Consider the following 13,015-nt stretch of genomic DNA (forward strand, 5'->3'; position numbering starts at 1 on the left):
TTTCTGCAGTTCTCATTTTCATCGCAATATGGGAGCTGGAAGAAGAGATTTAGGAACTGTGCGCCCAGCGCTCACTGGCACTGTAACTTCCAAGGAAGCACTGGGAATCCGGCCTGAATCGGATCGGATCCCTTTTGCTACTCCTGGGCCCAAGGGGTTGGGGGTGGGGAGGCAGAAGGAGAAAGCGCCCTGACGGCCCGAAATGGTCCCCAGAGCCCACTCCCCTCGGCTGGCTGGCAAGACGGACGTGGCGGCATTGCGGGGATCTCGAGATCCCCGGCGTCACATCCTGGTGGCTACGAGGGTGCCTGGGGGGCCGGGTTTATCCGCGGGGAGCGACAGCTGCGTGTGCCCTCGAGGGAGAGGCGGTGCGCAGCCGTTGGGGCGAGACGCTGGTTCCCAGGGGAGGGCTGGCCGCCGCCGTGCAAGGTTCAGAGCCACAGGGCCCTTCAGACACCACCAGGCCCAGGGGTCCACCATGGATGCTGAAAAGGACAACCCACCTTCGAGGGCCTCGAAATCCAGGGGGCCTCCCGCGCGCTCTGTACGCATCGCAGAGGGGCCGCATCCCGAGCGCTCGAGTCGATCCACACTCTCCGAGCACGGCGTCAGCGCGGCACCCTCAGCATACATACTCAAGCAGCCTTCAACCCCCGCGACCCTCAGCCAAGAAGAGAAGGAGGCCATCCAAAAGCGTGCTGAGGGCCGGGCCAAAGTCCCGCCCAAATTCAGGGACAGCATCAAGCGTTTTTTCTTCTCGCCCACAGGAGCCTTGAAGATCATTAGGCTGGTGAGCAGAGAGCGCTGGTGACCCGCTGGGCAGATGCGAGGGTGGAGGCAGGCCGACTTCGGCCTCTGGGAGTGAGTGATTCCCAGGGGTGCGCCACCTCGGGGGAAGTGGCCCTAATTCCCTCTGCCAGTCTTTACCTTTCTTCCCCCTCTCCCCTGACTCCTCCCCCGCACTCAACCCTTGCTACTAAATTTGGCACGCTACCCACCCACCCCCAATCCCTCACTTTTGTATTTCTCAGGTTTTCCCTCACAAAGGGAATTAGGGAAGCAATGAAGATAATAGCAGGAAAGTGTAAGTTAGCAAACAAAAATAATAGAATTGACCAATAAAACGGATAAACCACTGGTTCATATAACAGGAAAAAAGGGGGTGGGGTGGGGGTGGACATGTATTTAAAGTTAGAAACCAGAAAGGGAAAATACTGTAAACGGGGAAGGATTTACAGGATGCTGTAAACTGAAAGGATTCACAAGAGTTACTTTGCAAAACAAATATGAATAATTGGGTCAAAGAGTTGATTTTCTAGGAAAATATAAGTTACCAAAACTGATCCCAGAATAGAGAAAAATCAAAACAGACCAATATAAACACAGGGAGGAAAATGAGTGTATCTTTCAAAAATGTATCAGGCCCAGAAGATTGAGGGCAAGAGAAGGGGGTGACAGAGGATGAGCTGGTTGGATGGCATCACCAACTCAATGGACATGAGTTTGAGCAAACTCCAGGAGATAGTGAATACAGAGAAGCCTGGTGTGCTGCACTTCATGGGATGCAAAGAGTCAGACAGGACTTAGCAACTGAATAACAACAATTATCAGGCCTAGACTTTTTTGCAGGTTAACCCTTTCAAACCTTCATAGGATGCAATTCTGATATTATTCAAACGTTTTCAAGGAATAGAGAAAAAATAAACACTTCTAAACTGTTTTTATAAAGTCAGTGTAACATTGATCTCAAACCTGACCAAGTTCAGAAAAAGAAAAGTAAATATTCAGTAGAAATCTCACTAGTATCAAAGCAACAATATTAGCATGTTAACAGAAAACATTCATTGGTACTTCTAAAAAACACATCATGAAGAAGAAACATACGGATAATTCGATATTAGGACTCTGTTAGACAAATCCACCATAAGTAAAAGGAGAAAAAATTAAGACATGCTATCAAAGAGGGTATAGAACACATTTGACAAAATTCAACATTCATCTCTGATTGCAAAAAAAGTGAGCAAGGGAAGAAGAGAGAATAAACCCCAAAATCAGTATCATATATATTAAACCTCAGAAGTATTCCCATTAAAATGCAAGAAGTATTCCCATTAAAAACAAAGAGGAAGCCCACTATCAATGCTGTTATTCAGTGTTTTGCTGGAAACACTAGTCATCACAATCAGACAGGAAAAAGGAATAAGTAAGACTATTTGAAAAGGCAAAATACATCATTTCTTACAGCTGATCTGATCAAAGATCTAAAAATAAAATCGACTGGGAAACACTCTAGAACACAATAATTTCTACTAACTCAGTAGAAATGAGCAAACAAGCACTTAGAAGAAAATATTTCTCTTTACAACAACAATCAAGATGGTAAAATATCTAAGATTAAATGAAATAAATTTGAAAGACCTATACAAAGGAAACTTTAAAACTCTATTGAGAGATATTTTAAAAGCCACTAAAATAACTGGAAAGACATACTTTGTTCTTGAAGGGTCAGACTAAATTTTGTAATCTTTCCATATTATAAGTTAAAGGAAATTCCAATTAAAATACCAACAGGCTTAGTTTGGGGAACTTGATCAAGACAAAAATAAGAAACATAAACAACCTGAGAATGAGTACTGAAAGGGGGTCCAAGTCAGACAAAAATACAACATGAAATAAGTTGCTTGTAGTTTCAAAAGTACTAGAAAAGAAGTCAGCAACTCAATAGAGGAAAAGAGTTTCAAAATCAAATACATATGAGAATTTAGTATATGATAAAGTTGGATTTCAGATCAGTGGTGTTTCCCAACAAATGGTGTTGGGATAATCAGCAAGGGTTCGGAAAAAAAAAAAAGTGGGACTTTAATCTCACTCTTTCTATCAAAATCAATATGTATTTACTTCACTTGGCCTGTATATAGGAGAAGGCAATGGCACCCCACTCCAGTACTCTTGCCTGGAAAATCCCATGGACAGAGGAGCCTGGTGGGCTGCAGTCCATGGGGTCGCACAGAGTCGGACACGACTGAAGCGACTTAGCAGCAGCAGCAGCAGCAGGCCTGTATATACACAGTTCTTTCTGGCATGAAATATACACAGTTGACAGTGATTACTTTTAAGGAGACACTAGGGTTGGGACAAGGGAGGAGAAAGAAGCTTCTGTACTGTGTGCATTTTTTATTTGTGTGTATTATTTCATTTCTTTAAAAACATAAGGAATTTTAAAACTAACATGTATGTGCCAAACAATACAGGCCATTGCAATATAATCAGATTTGCATTCTGACCGTTTATGGTTTTGTTCTGTTTTTTTTTTTTTTAACAGCACATTTGCATTAAAACAAATCCTGTTTGTTTGTTTACCGCAGGGCCTTCTCATAGGGTCATTCATTTTTTTCATCATTGCCGAAGCCCCAGAGTCCTACATAGCAATCACCATTCTGGAAACCTGCATCGTTGTTTTTTTCATTCTAATATATATGCTAACCCTTCACCACTTGATGACTTATTTACATTGGCCCTTACTTGTAAGTGTTCCTTTTCATAATTTGCATATAAACTTTGCCCTCAGCCCCAGGGTAAAGGCTCTCCTCCACTGAGCACAATAGAGGGATCTCTCTTGGACGAGGACATAACTGAGCTGTGACAGTGTTGCCCTAATCCCAGAGAAGAAGCTGGCCTAAGTCCAGAAAGATTCCTGGAACCCCTCTGTCTATAGGACAACCAATACACACACCTGCTTCCATCTGATTATGGCCGTGAACATGTGGTACTTTTCAGCTGGTCCTAAAGAAAATTTTACTTAGTATATTCAGTAATATCCCTTTCTCCTCTCCGTGCATGCTCAGCCATGTCGGACTCTTTGCAACCCCCATGACTATAGCCCACCAGGCTCCTCCGGCAAGAATACTGGAGTGAGTAGCCATTTCCTCCTCCAGGGGATCTTCCCGACCCAGGGATTGAACCCATGTGTCTCTTGCATTGGCAATCTCATTCTTGACCACTGTGCCACCTGGAAAGCCCATATTCAGTAATATATTGCTTTATGAAATAGCACATGCTTGTCCTACTTTTCAAACAGTGCCCTCTCTAACAAATTACAAACATCCCTCTGAAAAGCATGTTTCTACAACATGGCAAAGTTTAGGAAACTGTCATGTGTGCTCTGAAAGATTGCAAGAGTCAACTTTTTCATGTGTGCTAAGGGTCCCTCTTCCCAAAGGAGTGCCATATGGTGGGGAATTCAGGAAGAGACATTGCATAGCCTCCTTCAGTAGTTTTTTCCCCCAAATCTCATCATTTTTACCAGCTGAGAAATTCCCGAAGATAATTCCTGAGGTCTCAGAAAAATAGTATTTATTTCAGAGCCTGAGGCTGTGCATCCTCACAGACTAGAGACGTAGCATGGTTTTGGTCCAAATACAGACACAGACCCAGTTCCTGGCGCTGACACATTCCTAGCTGTGAAAACTTTAGCCTCAAGTTTCCCCATCTAGGAAATTCAAGGAAGGAAAAGATGATGATAGAAACTGTCTAATAGGGTTCCTGTAACTTTAAAGGTGGTTAAAGCAAAGATCACAAAAGGCTTGCCACAAAACCAAACATTCGCTACAAAGCATCCGTGGACCCCAGGAGGCAGTTGGGTGGCTTTTACCCTTTTATCCTCTGCACCTTGAACCATCCTAACTCAGAACGAGCTCACACCTCTTCCACATTCCACTTCCTTATGGTGCCTTTTTCTAACCAATAAGTAGGATTGGTTGTGTCGACTTAAAAAAATTGCACAACATGTGAGTTGTGAGTTAAATTTTATTTGGGGCCAAATAAGGGCTGCAGCTTGGGAGACAGCATCTCAGGTAGCTCTGAGAAACTGCTCCAAAGAGACAGGGGGGAAGGTCATGTGACTCTGGTGAAGGGGAAGTACATGCCACCAAGCACATATTTTTCCAGACAGTTTCTATTAGTCTCATGACGCTTTTGCTAGTCACGAGGAAGAGTCATCACTGTGAAGGATTTCAGTGCTTTTCCAGATATGAAGAGGAACAGAATTGGACTCATATAATCAGCTCCTGAAAATATCTATCTGAAGACCTGTCCTGCCAGTTTTTCCCTGAGTACAGAGGGCCTCATTTCTGCTCTCCACCCTGAACTCCTTCCAGGGGGTGTTGAAAATCAGCAGCTGCATGATTTAATCCTTGTAGAGGCAGACGGCAAGTGCCAATTTGTAGCTGATGGTTGCTATTGAATTGAAACTCAAAGTACTTTCTTCGAGTATCTGAGGGATTTTCTAAAAAGGCCGCTGAGCTCTCTCTGTCCAACAGAGTGCTGAGCAGCAGGAAGCAGAACAAGCAAACTGTGAGCAGCTTTAATTGGACACGTGGAAAAGCCTCTCAGTTATGGAGAGGTTTCTGAGGGGAAATGAAAATCTCTGTCCATGGAATTTTCAAGAACGGAAGGTAAAGTCACGGTTTTTGAGTAGATCCCATGTACCAGGTACTTCTTCATACAGATTGCCTTATTTCATCCTCACAACAATCCGGTGAGGTTGTGATCACCACCACCCCCCTCCCCACCACCTCCACTGCCCACTTAATGAATGAGAAAATTAGATTAAAGAGACCATTAATATGATCATTGCCCATGGTCATATGTAGGCACATGGAAACTCAGATTTGAGCCCAGGTCTGTCTGACTCTAAAGCCCAGACTCTTTCCAGGCTTTATACCCTTATTGCCTGGTGCTGTTTTCTCTCAAACCTTTTTCCTATGTCTTCGCCCTCCTCACATTTTCTAAATTTTATCTTCTCTGAAGATAGAAAGAACCCAGTTCTCTCATGGTTCCTTAAGATGTGGAGCAAACCGTGAACTGGTTATTCTGGGGTGGGGGGCAGGGTACACATTTTGGGGCGTCGGCAAATGAGGGCTCCACAGCACCGAGGTCAGCAGCTGTGGTCAAGGAGGACTAGAGGCCTCTTAGAAAAAGGTCTACAGCCATAATGCTGGAGAGAGCCCCAAGGCCCTGTGCTTTCCTGGGGGGTCCAAGGCGGGTGTCCAGGAAGAGTCTCGGGGAGAGGCATGAGCAGGGTCTCCTCAGCATAGAAAGGAAGGTCTCATGAGAGGAGCTGTTCCCACAGTTGTGGGCAGCTCAGGCCAGCCTGTGTAGGGTTGCAGGCCTTCAGTCAACCCTGGTAAAGCCAGGCCCCCTTTTGCTACTTCACTCCTTAGAGGAGAACTTTCTATTTTCTTTGGATAGCTCTGGGACCCCAGAGTGTGATGCAGAGCCCCCAGGGGGTGAGCCAGGCCCAGCTTTCCTCAATCTACCTGTGTTGGAGTCACTGTCTTCCCTGTTAGATTTCATTATCAACTTTACCCACCCTTGTCCAGTGTCATCTATCAGTAAACCCAAGAAAAGTATGATTTATAATCACTGTCTTCTAAATAGCCCATATTTTAACACTTCTATTTCTGCTTTATTGACTATGCCAAAGCTTTTGACTGTGTGGATCACAATAAACTATGGAAAATTCTGAAAAAGATGGGAATACCAGACCACCTGACCTGCCTCTTGAAACAACAGTTAGAACTGGACATGGAACAACAGACTGGTTCCAAATAGGAAAAGGAGTACGTCAAGGCTGTATATTGTCACCCTGCTTATTTAGCTTATATGCAGAGTACATCATGAGAAATGCTGGGCTGGATGAAGCACAAGCTGGAAACAAGATTGCCAGGTAAAATATCAATAAGCTCAGATATGCAGATGACACCACCCTTATGGCAGAAAGTGAAGAAGAACTAAAGAGCCTCTTAATGAGAGTGAAAGAGGACAGAGAAAAAGTTGGCTTAAAGCTCAACATTCAGAAAACTAAGATCATGGCATCCGGTCCCATCACTTCATGGCAACTAGATAGGGAAACAGTGGCTGACCTTATTTTTCTAGGCTCCAAAATCACTGCAGATGGTGATTGCAGCCATGAAATTAAAAGATGCTTACTCCTTAGAAGGAAAGTTATGACCAACCTAGACAGCATATTAAAAAGCAGAGACATTATTTTGTCAACAAAGGTCCATCTAGTCAAGGCTATGGTTTTTCCAGTGGTCATGTATGGATGTGAGAGTTGGACTGTGAAGAAAGCTGAGCACTGAAGAATTGATGCTTTTGAACTGTGGTGTTGGAGAAGACTCTTGAGAGTCCCTTGGACTGCAAGGAGATCCAACCAATCCATCGTAAAGGAGATCAGTCCTGGGTGTTCATTGGAAGGACTGATGTTGAAGCTGAAACTCCAGTACTTTGGCTACCTGATATGAAGAGCTGACTCATTTGAAAAGACCCTGATGCTGGGAAAGATTGAGGGCAGGAGGAGAAGGGGACAACAGGGGATGAGATGGCTGGATGGCATCACCGACTTGATGGACATGGGTTTGGGTGAACTCCAGGAGTTGGTGATGGACAGGGAGGCCTGGCGTGCTGCGGTTCATGGGGTCGCAAAGAGTCAGACACAACTGAGTGAATGAACTGAACTGAATTGAACTAACACTTCTACATTGTAAAAAATATATATATTTCCTGACACAGTCAGAGAAACTGAATTCTGGTCAAGTTGATTTTTTTTTTTTCCAATAGAAAACAATTTAGAAAAAAACATAATAAAACATATTTACTTAAAACTCTATCAAAGGGATGATTCCAAAACTCTCAGCAATATCTTTATATTTATAAGTAAAAGAATGTCCCCTTTAAATTAATGAAAAACAATTGTGGTGATGTCTGATTAGGTTCTGCCATCTGTCTGGAGAACTCCAAGGCACAAACGGAACCAATGAAAGTTGTTGTTAGTCAAATACCATGTACTGTTTATTGCATATACATTCTTGTTAACAAATACCACATTTCGTGAAACAAATTGTAAAATGTTTGACTCCTTCCTAATATTCAGTGATTACAAAAAAAAAAAAAAACAGTTCACCATCAAAGCATCTTTTTTCCCAATTTTAATTTGACACAATTTTGTTATCTCTGGGAACAGTTTGGGCACTTTATGGAAAAATAATAGTCAAGTCACAAACCTATCATTTCATCAGAGGCAACTATTTGAGTCAATAAGGTAATTTAGTCAAAGAGAGAAAGAAAAAGATGATGAGTAAGGATGGTATTTATGGGGAAACTAGAAGTGCTTTTGCATGTGGTAAGATTCAGCTAAAGTTTTACTCCATCTGAGTAGACATACTTTTCTCTCTGTCAAACATAAGTCCAATTTAGAGGGTCTGTGTCTAAGGCAAAAGGGAGTGGGGTTAGTCAGGAGAAGGCCCTTGGAGTGAGGAGGACCATAGCCACTTACTGGCTGAGCAACCCCAGGCAAGTTGATTACCCATCAGTAAACTGGGGATGATAAGAGTCTATTGTGAGAATCAAATGAGATCACATATGAACACCCTGGCACAGTATGCAACACATAGCAAGTGCTCACGAGATGTGAGCTATGATAGAAATGTTCCATACAAAGCAAGCACTACCACCAAGAGACAGTTCAGGACAGCACTTCCTGGCAAGAGTCCAAAAGTCCAATGAGGAGATGGAATTCTGATGAGGCAGTCAATGATTGACTAGGGAGATCAAGTCTGCATTTATTATTATTATTATTAATGCACCTTCATCCAAATTCTCAATGATGGAGACAACAGTTAATTATTATTTTTAAAAGTTCACACTCTGCTTCAATGTCCCTGTTCATATCTTTGAATATCTTGGTTTACACAATCCTCAATTGCTACATATGCTTCCTGCAAAGTTGCAAACCATTGTACCTGCCCCACTGTGGGCAGACCTCTCACTCAGCCTACAGAACCCAAGTGGAACTGACGTCCAACCCTCACCAGCCCTGCACCAGTGTGCTCCCACCAGTGTTACCTCTCATGTGCCCAAATAGCAAACATTAGTGCCTTTCTAAGAAGCAAGTCCCATTCCACAATAGGGCTCTTTGCTCACCAATCTCAACAGGAAGAACACCTGGAGTTCACGGAATGTTTACTCTCTGTGCACATTTTGAGGGCAGATTATCAGGAATCTGCACTTTGATGCACTCCCACTATCAACTAGATGCCAGGTAACTCATCTGGTGCTTTCAGATTCATTATGCCTTTTAATCCTCAGATGAAGTCAATGAATCCCAATCATTATCCCCATATTCACCACGAGCCTGTTGGGGGACTTCCCTGGAGGCTCAGTGTTTAAGACTCCGTACTTCCATTGCTGGGGGCATGGGTTGGATCACTAGTCGGGGAACTAAGATCCCACATGCAGCATAGCTGAAAAAAAAATTAGCCTGTTGGCACAGAGGGGCAATAAAACATGCCCCAGGTCATACATCTTGTACTTGGTAGGCCAAAAGAGTTGATCAACAAAAAAACACCCTCACCTTGCTTGGCCCATGGCACTTTGACCCTCCATTACTCATTTCACAGAAAATGCCAAAGACAGGTGCTGCACTTCCAACCTAAGGGACAGGTCATTTCCTCCTCATTTGGGTGTCCCTGATGAAGGGCAATAGTGAGTTGAGTTCTGATTCGACTCCTTGGCAGATATTCAATCATAGGCAATTTAATGATCTTCTCTAAGCCTCTGTTACATCCTCTTAAAATGAGGATTCTAGCAGTACTGGCTTTGTGGAGGGTGTTTGTGAGGGTTAAATGAGATAATGACAGGAAAATTCTCAGCGCACCATGGAGCTCCACTTAGACCCAATATGATTAGATGGCAGGGCTCCAGTACCGACATCCAAAAAAAAGGACAAAAATAGCCTATAGATGTCAGGACAAATCAATTCTGGCCATGTTTTAGGAAAGAGAGAAAGTCAATTTCACTCCAGAATACCAGGTCAGCTCCTCAGATGGGTTCCTGTCTTGGGATGTGTGATCCTACAGAATAAATATAATCCAACTTCCAAAGTTTCAGTTCTAGTGATCTGCAGATTTGGGAGTGGAATTAAATCAGTCAAATGTTAATTTAAATTTTTATTTTTATATTAAAACAAACGTATTATGGAATAGAATGCAGAATTTACATTAAGTTAAAATACAAAACTTCAATAAGATTGTATTTATGGCAGGTCAGTCTGGGTCAGGCCCTCAGACCTCTGGGTTTTTCTTCTTGTCCATTTTCCTATGCACTTTAAAAAGCCTAATGGAAAAAATGTTATAAAAAGAGTATTCTTTAATGAAGAATTTAAACCCCTTTCTGTTGACAGTCCTATCCAGGACCTTATAATCACATAAACTCACATCTCTGGAAGATATAAGAATTATGCTGCTGAGGGTTCGTTCCTGTTAATATTAATCAAAGGGAAAGTTTTTAAAAGGCATTCATCCTTAGATACGTAACTGACTAAAGACTTTATGAAATGACATTTTAGTGTAAACTTGACAATTTTCAATTCTGTGTCGCAGGATCTTATCAACAGTTTCATTACTGCAGTGTTCCTTGTAATAGTCGCCATCTTGGCGATACAAGAAAAGGAAAGAAGGCATTTGTTCTATATTGGAGGGGTAAGTAGAAGCCTTCAAGACTCCATTTAAGATCAGTATTTCAAGATTCTTTGAAAAGGGAAACTAGCAGACCATCATTATTTCATTTATAGAACACCCCCCACCAACCACCCCTGCTCTTTCTTGTGCTGATTTCTTCAGAGACTTGAAGTTGCACAAGCTCTAAGCTCATGAAAATCTTCATTCTAATACTCATTCTCCAAATAAGTACAAAAACAAGTCTATGGAAACTTTTCTGAAAATCATACACACTACTTTTTTAAACGTTGCCAAAACGTATTCCAAAAAAATGATTGTAGAGGAAAAAAAAGTGCATTGCCAAAGTGAGCAAGGAAGACATTCCCACACTAGACTAGGCATCTTCTGTCTTAATCTTTACAACTCTCATTTTTACAGATAAGGGAATGGAGGTTAAATACCTTACCCTGGGTCTCAAGGCTGGGACAAATCCTCATCGTATGAAGAGCACAAGAAATGGCAGATTAAATGCTTGGAAGATAGGAGGTGGGGAATAGGGTGGTGAGACTTTGACTCAAGAAGTTAAGTGATGGGAATAGAAATTAATCCAGAAAACAAAAACCAAAAAAACTGTAAGTTCTTCAAATTCATCCTATGATCTGTGAATATTTGTCAATCCCATTGGACTGTGCCAGGCCTGAGCTCAGTGTTGGGGATTGAGTCCCTTCCCACTTAGGGAGCTCAAGATTAGTTACAACAAGACCTACCTAGAAAAGTTCATAAAAGTAGCCAGGGATTAAGTGACCACAAAGAGAAACTGGCAAGCTATAGTCAGTGGGGTCACAGAATTAGACACGATTTATCCACTTCTGAACAAAGAGAAACATGCGCTTCCCAAGTGGTGCATGTGGTAAAGAACCTGCCAATGCAGGAGATGTAAGAGATGAGGGTTCCACCCCTGGGTCGGGAAGATCCCCTTAAGGAGCGCATGGCAACCCACTACAATATTCTTGCCTGGAGAATCTCATGGACTGAGGAGCCTGGTGGGCTACAGTCCATGGGGTTGCACAGAATTGGACAGGACTGAATCAACTTAGCAACCCACACACAGAAAGAGAAACATACAAGGCAGACAGGAACTGAGGATCATGTTATAGGCCATGATCCATATCTGTTAACTCAGCTATCACGCCTTCTCAGGAGTTCCCACCCCCAGGTCTCCATCAATACTTACCTGGAGGGTCGGAACAACCCCACCCCTACCCCCAAGCCCCTCAACACAGACACTGGTCTCCCTGCCTCAAGCCCTGTTCACTCTCCATTCATCTTGGGACAAATGGGCTTCCTGAATCTGGAACCTCCCCTCCCCTCTTGATGAAGTCCCAGATCCTGCACCTCCCCAGCCTCAACTCTGCCCCCTCCCTCACCAGCTCCACAGGTCTCAGCCACACCAGATGGAGACCCCGTTTGGGTACCTGGAATTCTCTTCCTCCCAGTTTGTCTCTTTGGAAACAACTACCTGCCCTTTCAAATATAGCCCAAGAGTCCTTTCCATCCAGGGGCCTTCTCAGGACTCCACCACCACCTGGAGCCCCTTAGGATCAGTGCCCTTTTCTCCTCCTAGGGCCTCAGGCCTTAGGCAAGGTCATCCCTGGTGGTAAAGCCCATGTCCAAAAACCCTTTTTCTGGGAATGCCCCAATGGGCTTGCAGCAGCCAAGTGGGCAAACACCAAGGAGATAGTGGAGGGTCAATGGGGGACAAGGGGCCACCCACAGGCCCCTCCCCACACTCTCCCACACCCCAGGATAAAGAACACAGGTTGCTGCGGAGCTGCAAAATAACTCCATCTTTCCTTCCTGTATCTGGTCTTGTGTCTGCCAGGCCCTATGTCTCACAGCAGCAACCGTGTGTGTCATCGATGCGACTCTGGTCACCAAGACGATGAGGAATAACTTGAAAAAAGCCCTGGGAATCAAAATGATAACCAGTGGACCCTCGGCTCCGGAACCCACCCCACTCACAAGGATACCCACAAGGGGAGGCCCAAACGCACCTACAAGGGCAACTGTGAAGCAACGCAGCCAGTGGCAGCCACCCTCGAAAGCAACCTCACAGGAGGAACCTTGGTGGACGCCTATGAAAAAAACCCCGCCAACTCCTTCCTCCGGCTACTCTCGCCGCTGAGCTCTCACGCTGTCACCCATTTCGGCCCACATGTGATCATAAAATCGGGACTGCTAAACCTGTAATATTTCTGCTAGTTCATGCCGCCTTGCGTAAAAGTCGCGTTATGTTTGCCGGCGTAAACTCACAACCCTGGGCCGCCTCCAGAGGCCTCGCGAGGTCGAAGTTGAGAAGGGAGTTCAGCGCGGCAGCTGAACCACCACCACCACCTGAGCCGGAGTTGGGGCGGCGGCTTCCGCGCAAGGGGTGGGCGGCCGGGAGATGGAGATGCCAGCCGTGCTCAGAGATGCGCGCGGTGCTCCTGGCGGGTCGCGCCCACCGGAAGGCGGGGGCC

General features: G+C 44.2%; 1 protein-coding gene across 1 annotated transcript; it reads left to right on the plus strand.

Moving 5' to 3' along the window:
- Positions 1–5: 5 nt before the first annotated feature.
- LOC102404259 (CKLF-like MARVEL transmembrane domain-containing protein 2) lies at positions 6–12,746 on the plus strand. The gene is made up of 4 exons (XM_006072121.4): positions 6–790; positions 3,366–3,524; positions 10,440–10,538; positions 12,379–12,746. Exons 1-4 carry the CDS (start codon positions 203–205, stop codon positions 12,679–12,681), a joined length of 1,149 nt encoding a protein of 382 aa, XP_006072183.2. The 5' UTR covers positions 6–202; the 3' UTR covers positions 12,682–12,746.
- The last annotated feature ends 269 nt before the right edge of the window (positions 12,747–13,015 follow it).

This window comes from Bubalus bubalis, chromosome 18 (genome assembly GCF_019923935.1).
Source record: "Bubalus bubalis isolate 160015118507 breed Murrah chromosome 18, NDDB_SH_1, whole genome shotgun sequence".
Classification (NCBI taxonomy): Eukaryota; Metazoa; Chordata; class Mammalia; order Artiodactyla; family Bovidae; genus Bubalus; species Bubalus bubalis.

What these genes read in the sequence shown, in the direction of transcription:
- LOC102404259 (XM_006072121.4), top strand. Translation starts at nt 203, where the DNA reads ATGGTCCCCAGAGCCCACTCCCCTCGGCTGGCTGGCAAGACGGACGTG. An exon ending in CCTTGAAGATCATTAGGCTG is followed by an intron (nt 791 to 3,365) that starts GTGAGCAGAGAG and finishes TGTTTACCGCAG; the next exon opens with GGCCTTCTCATAGGGTCATT. An exon ending in ATTTGTTCTATATTGGAGGG is followed by an intron (nt 10,539 to 12,378) that starts GTAAGTAGAAGC and finishes TGTGTCTGCCAG; the next exon opens with GCCCTATGTCTCACAGCAGC.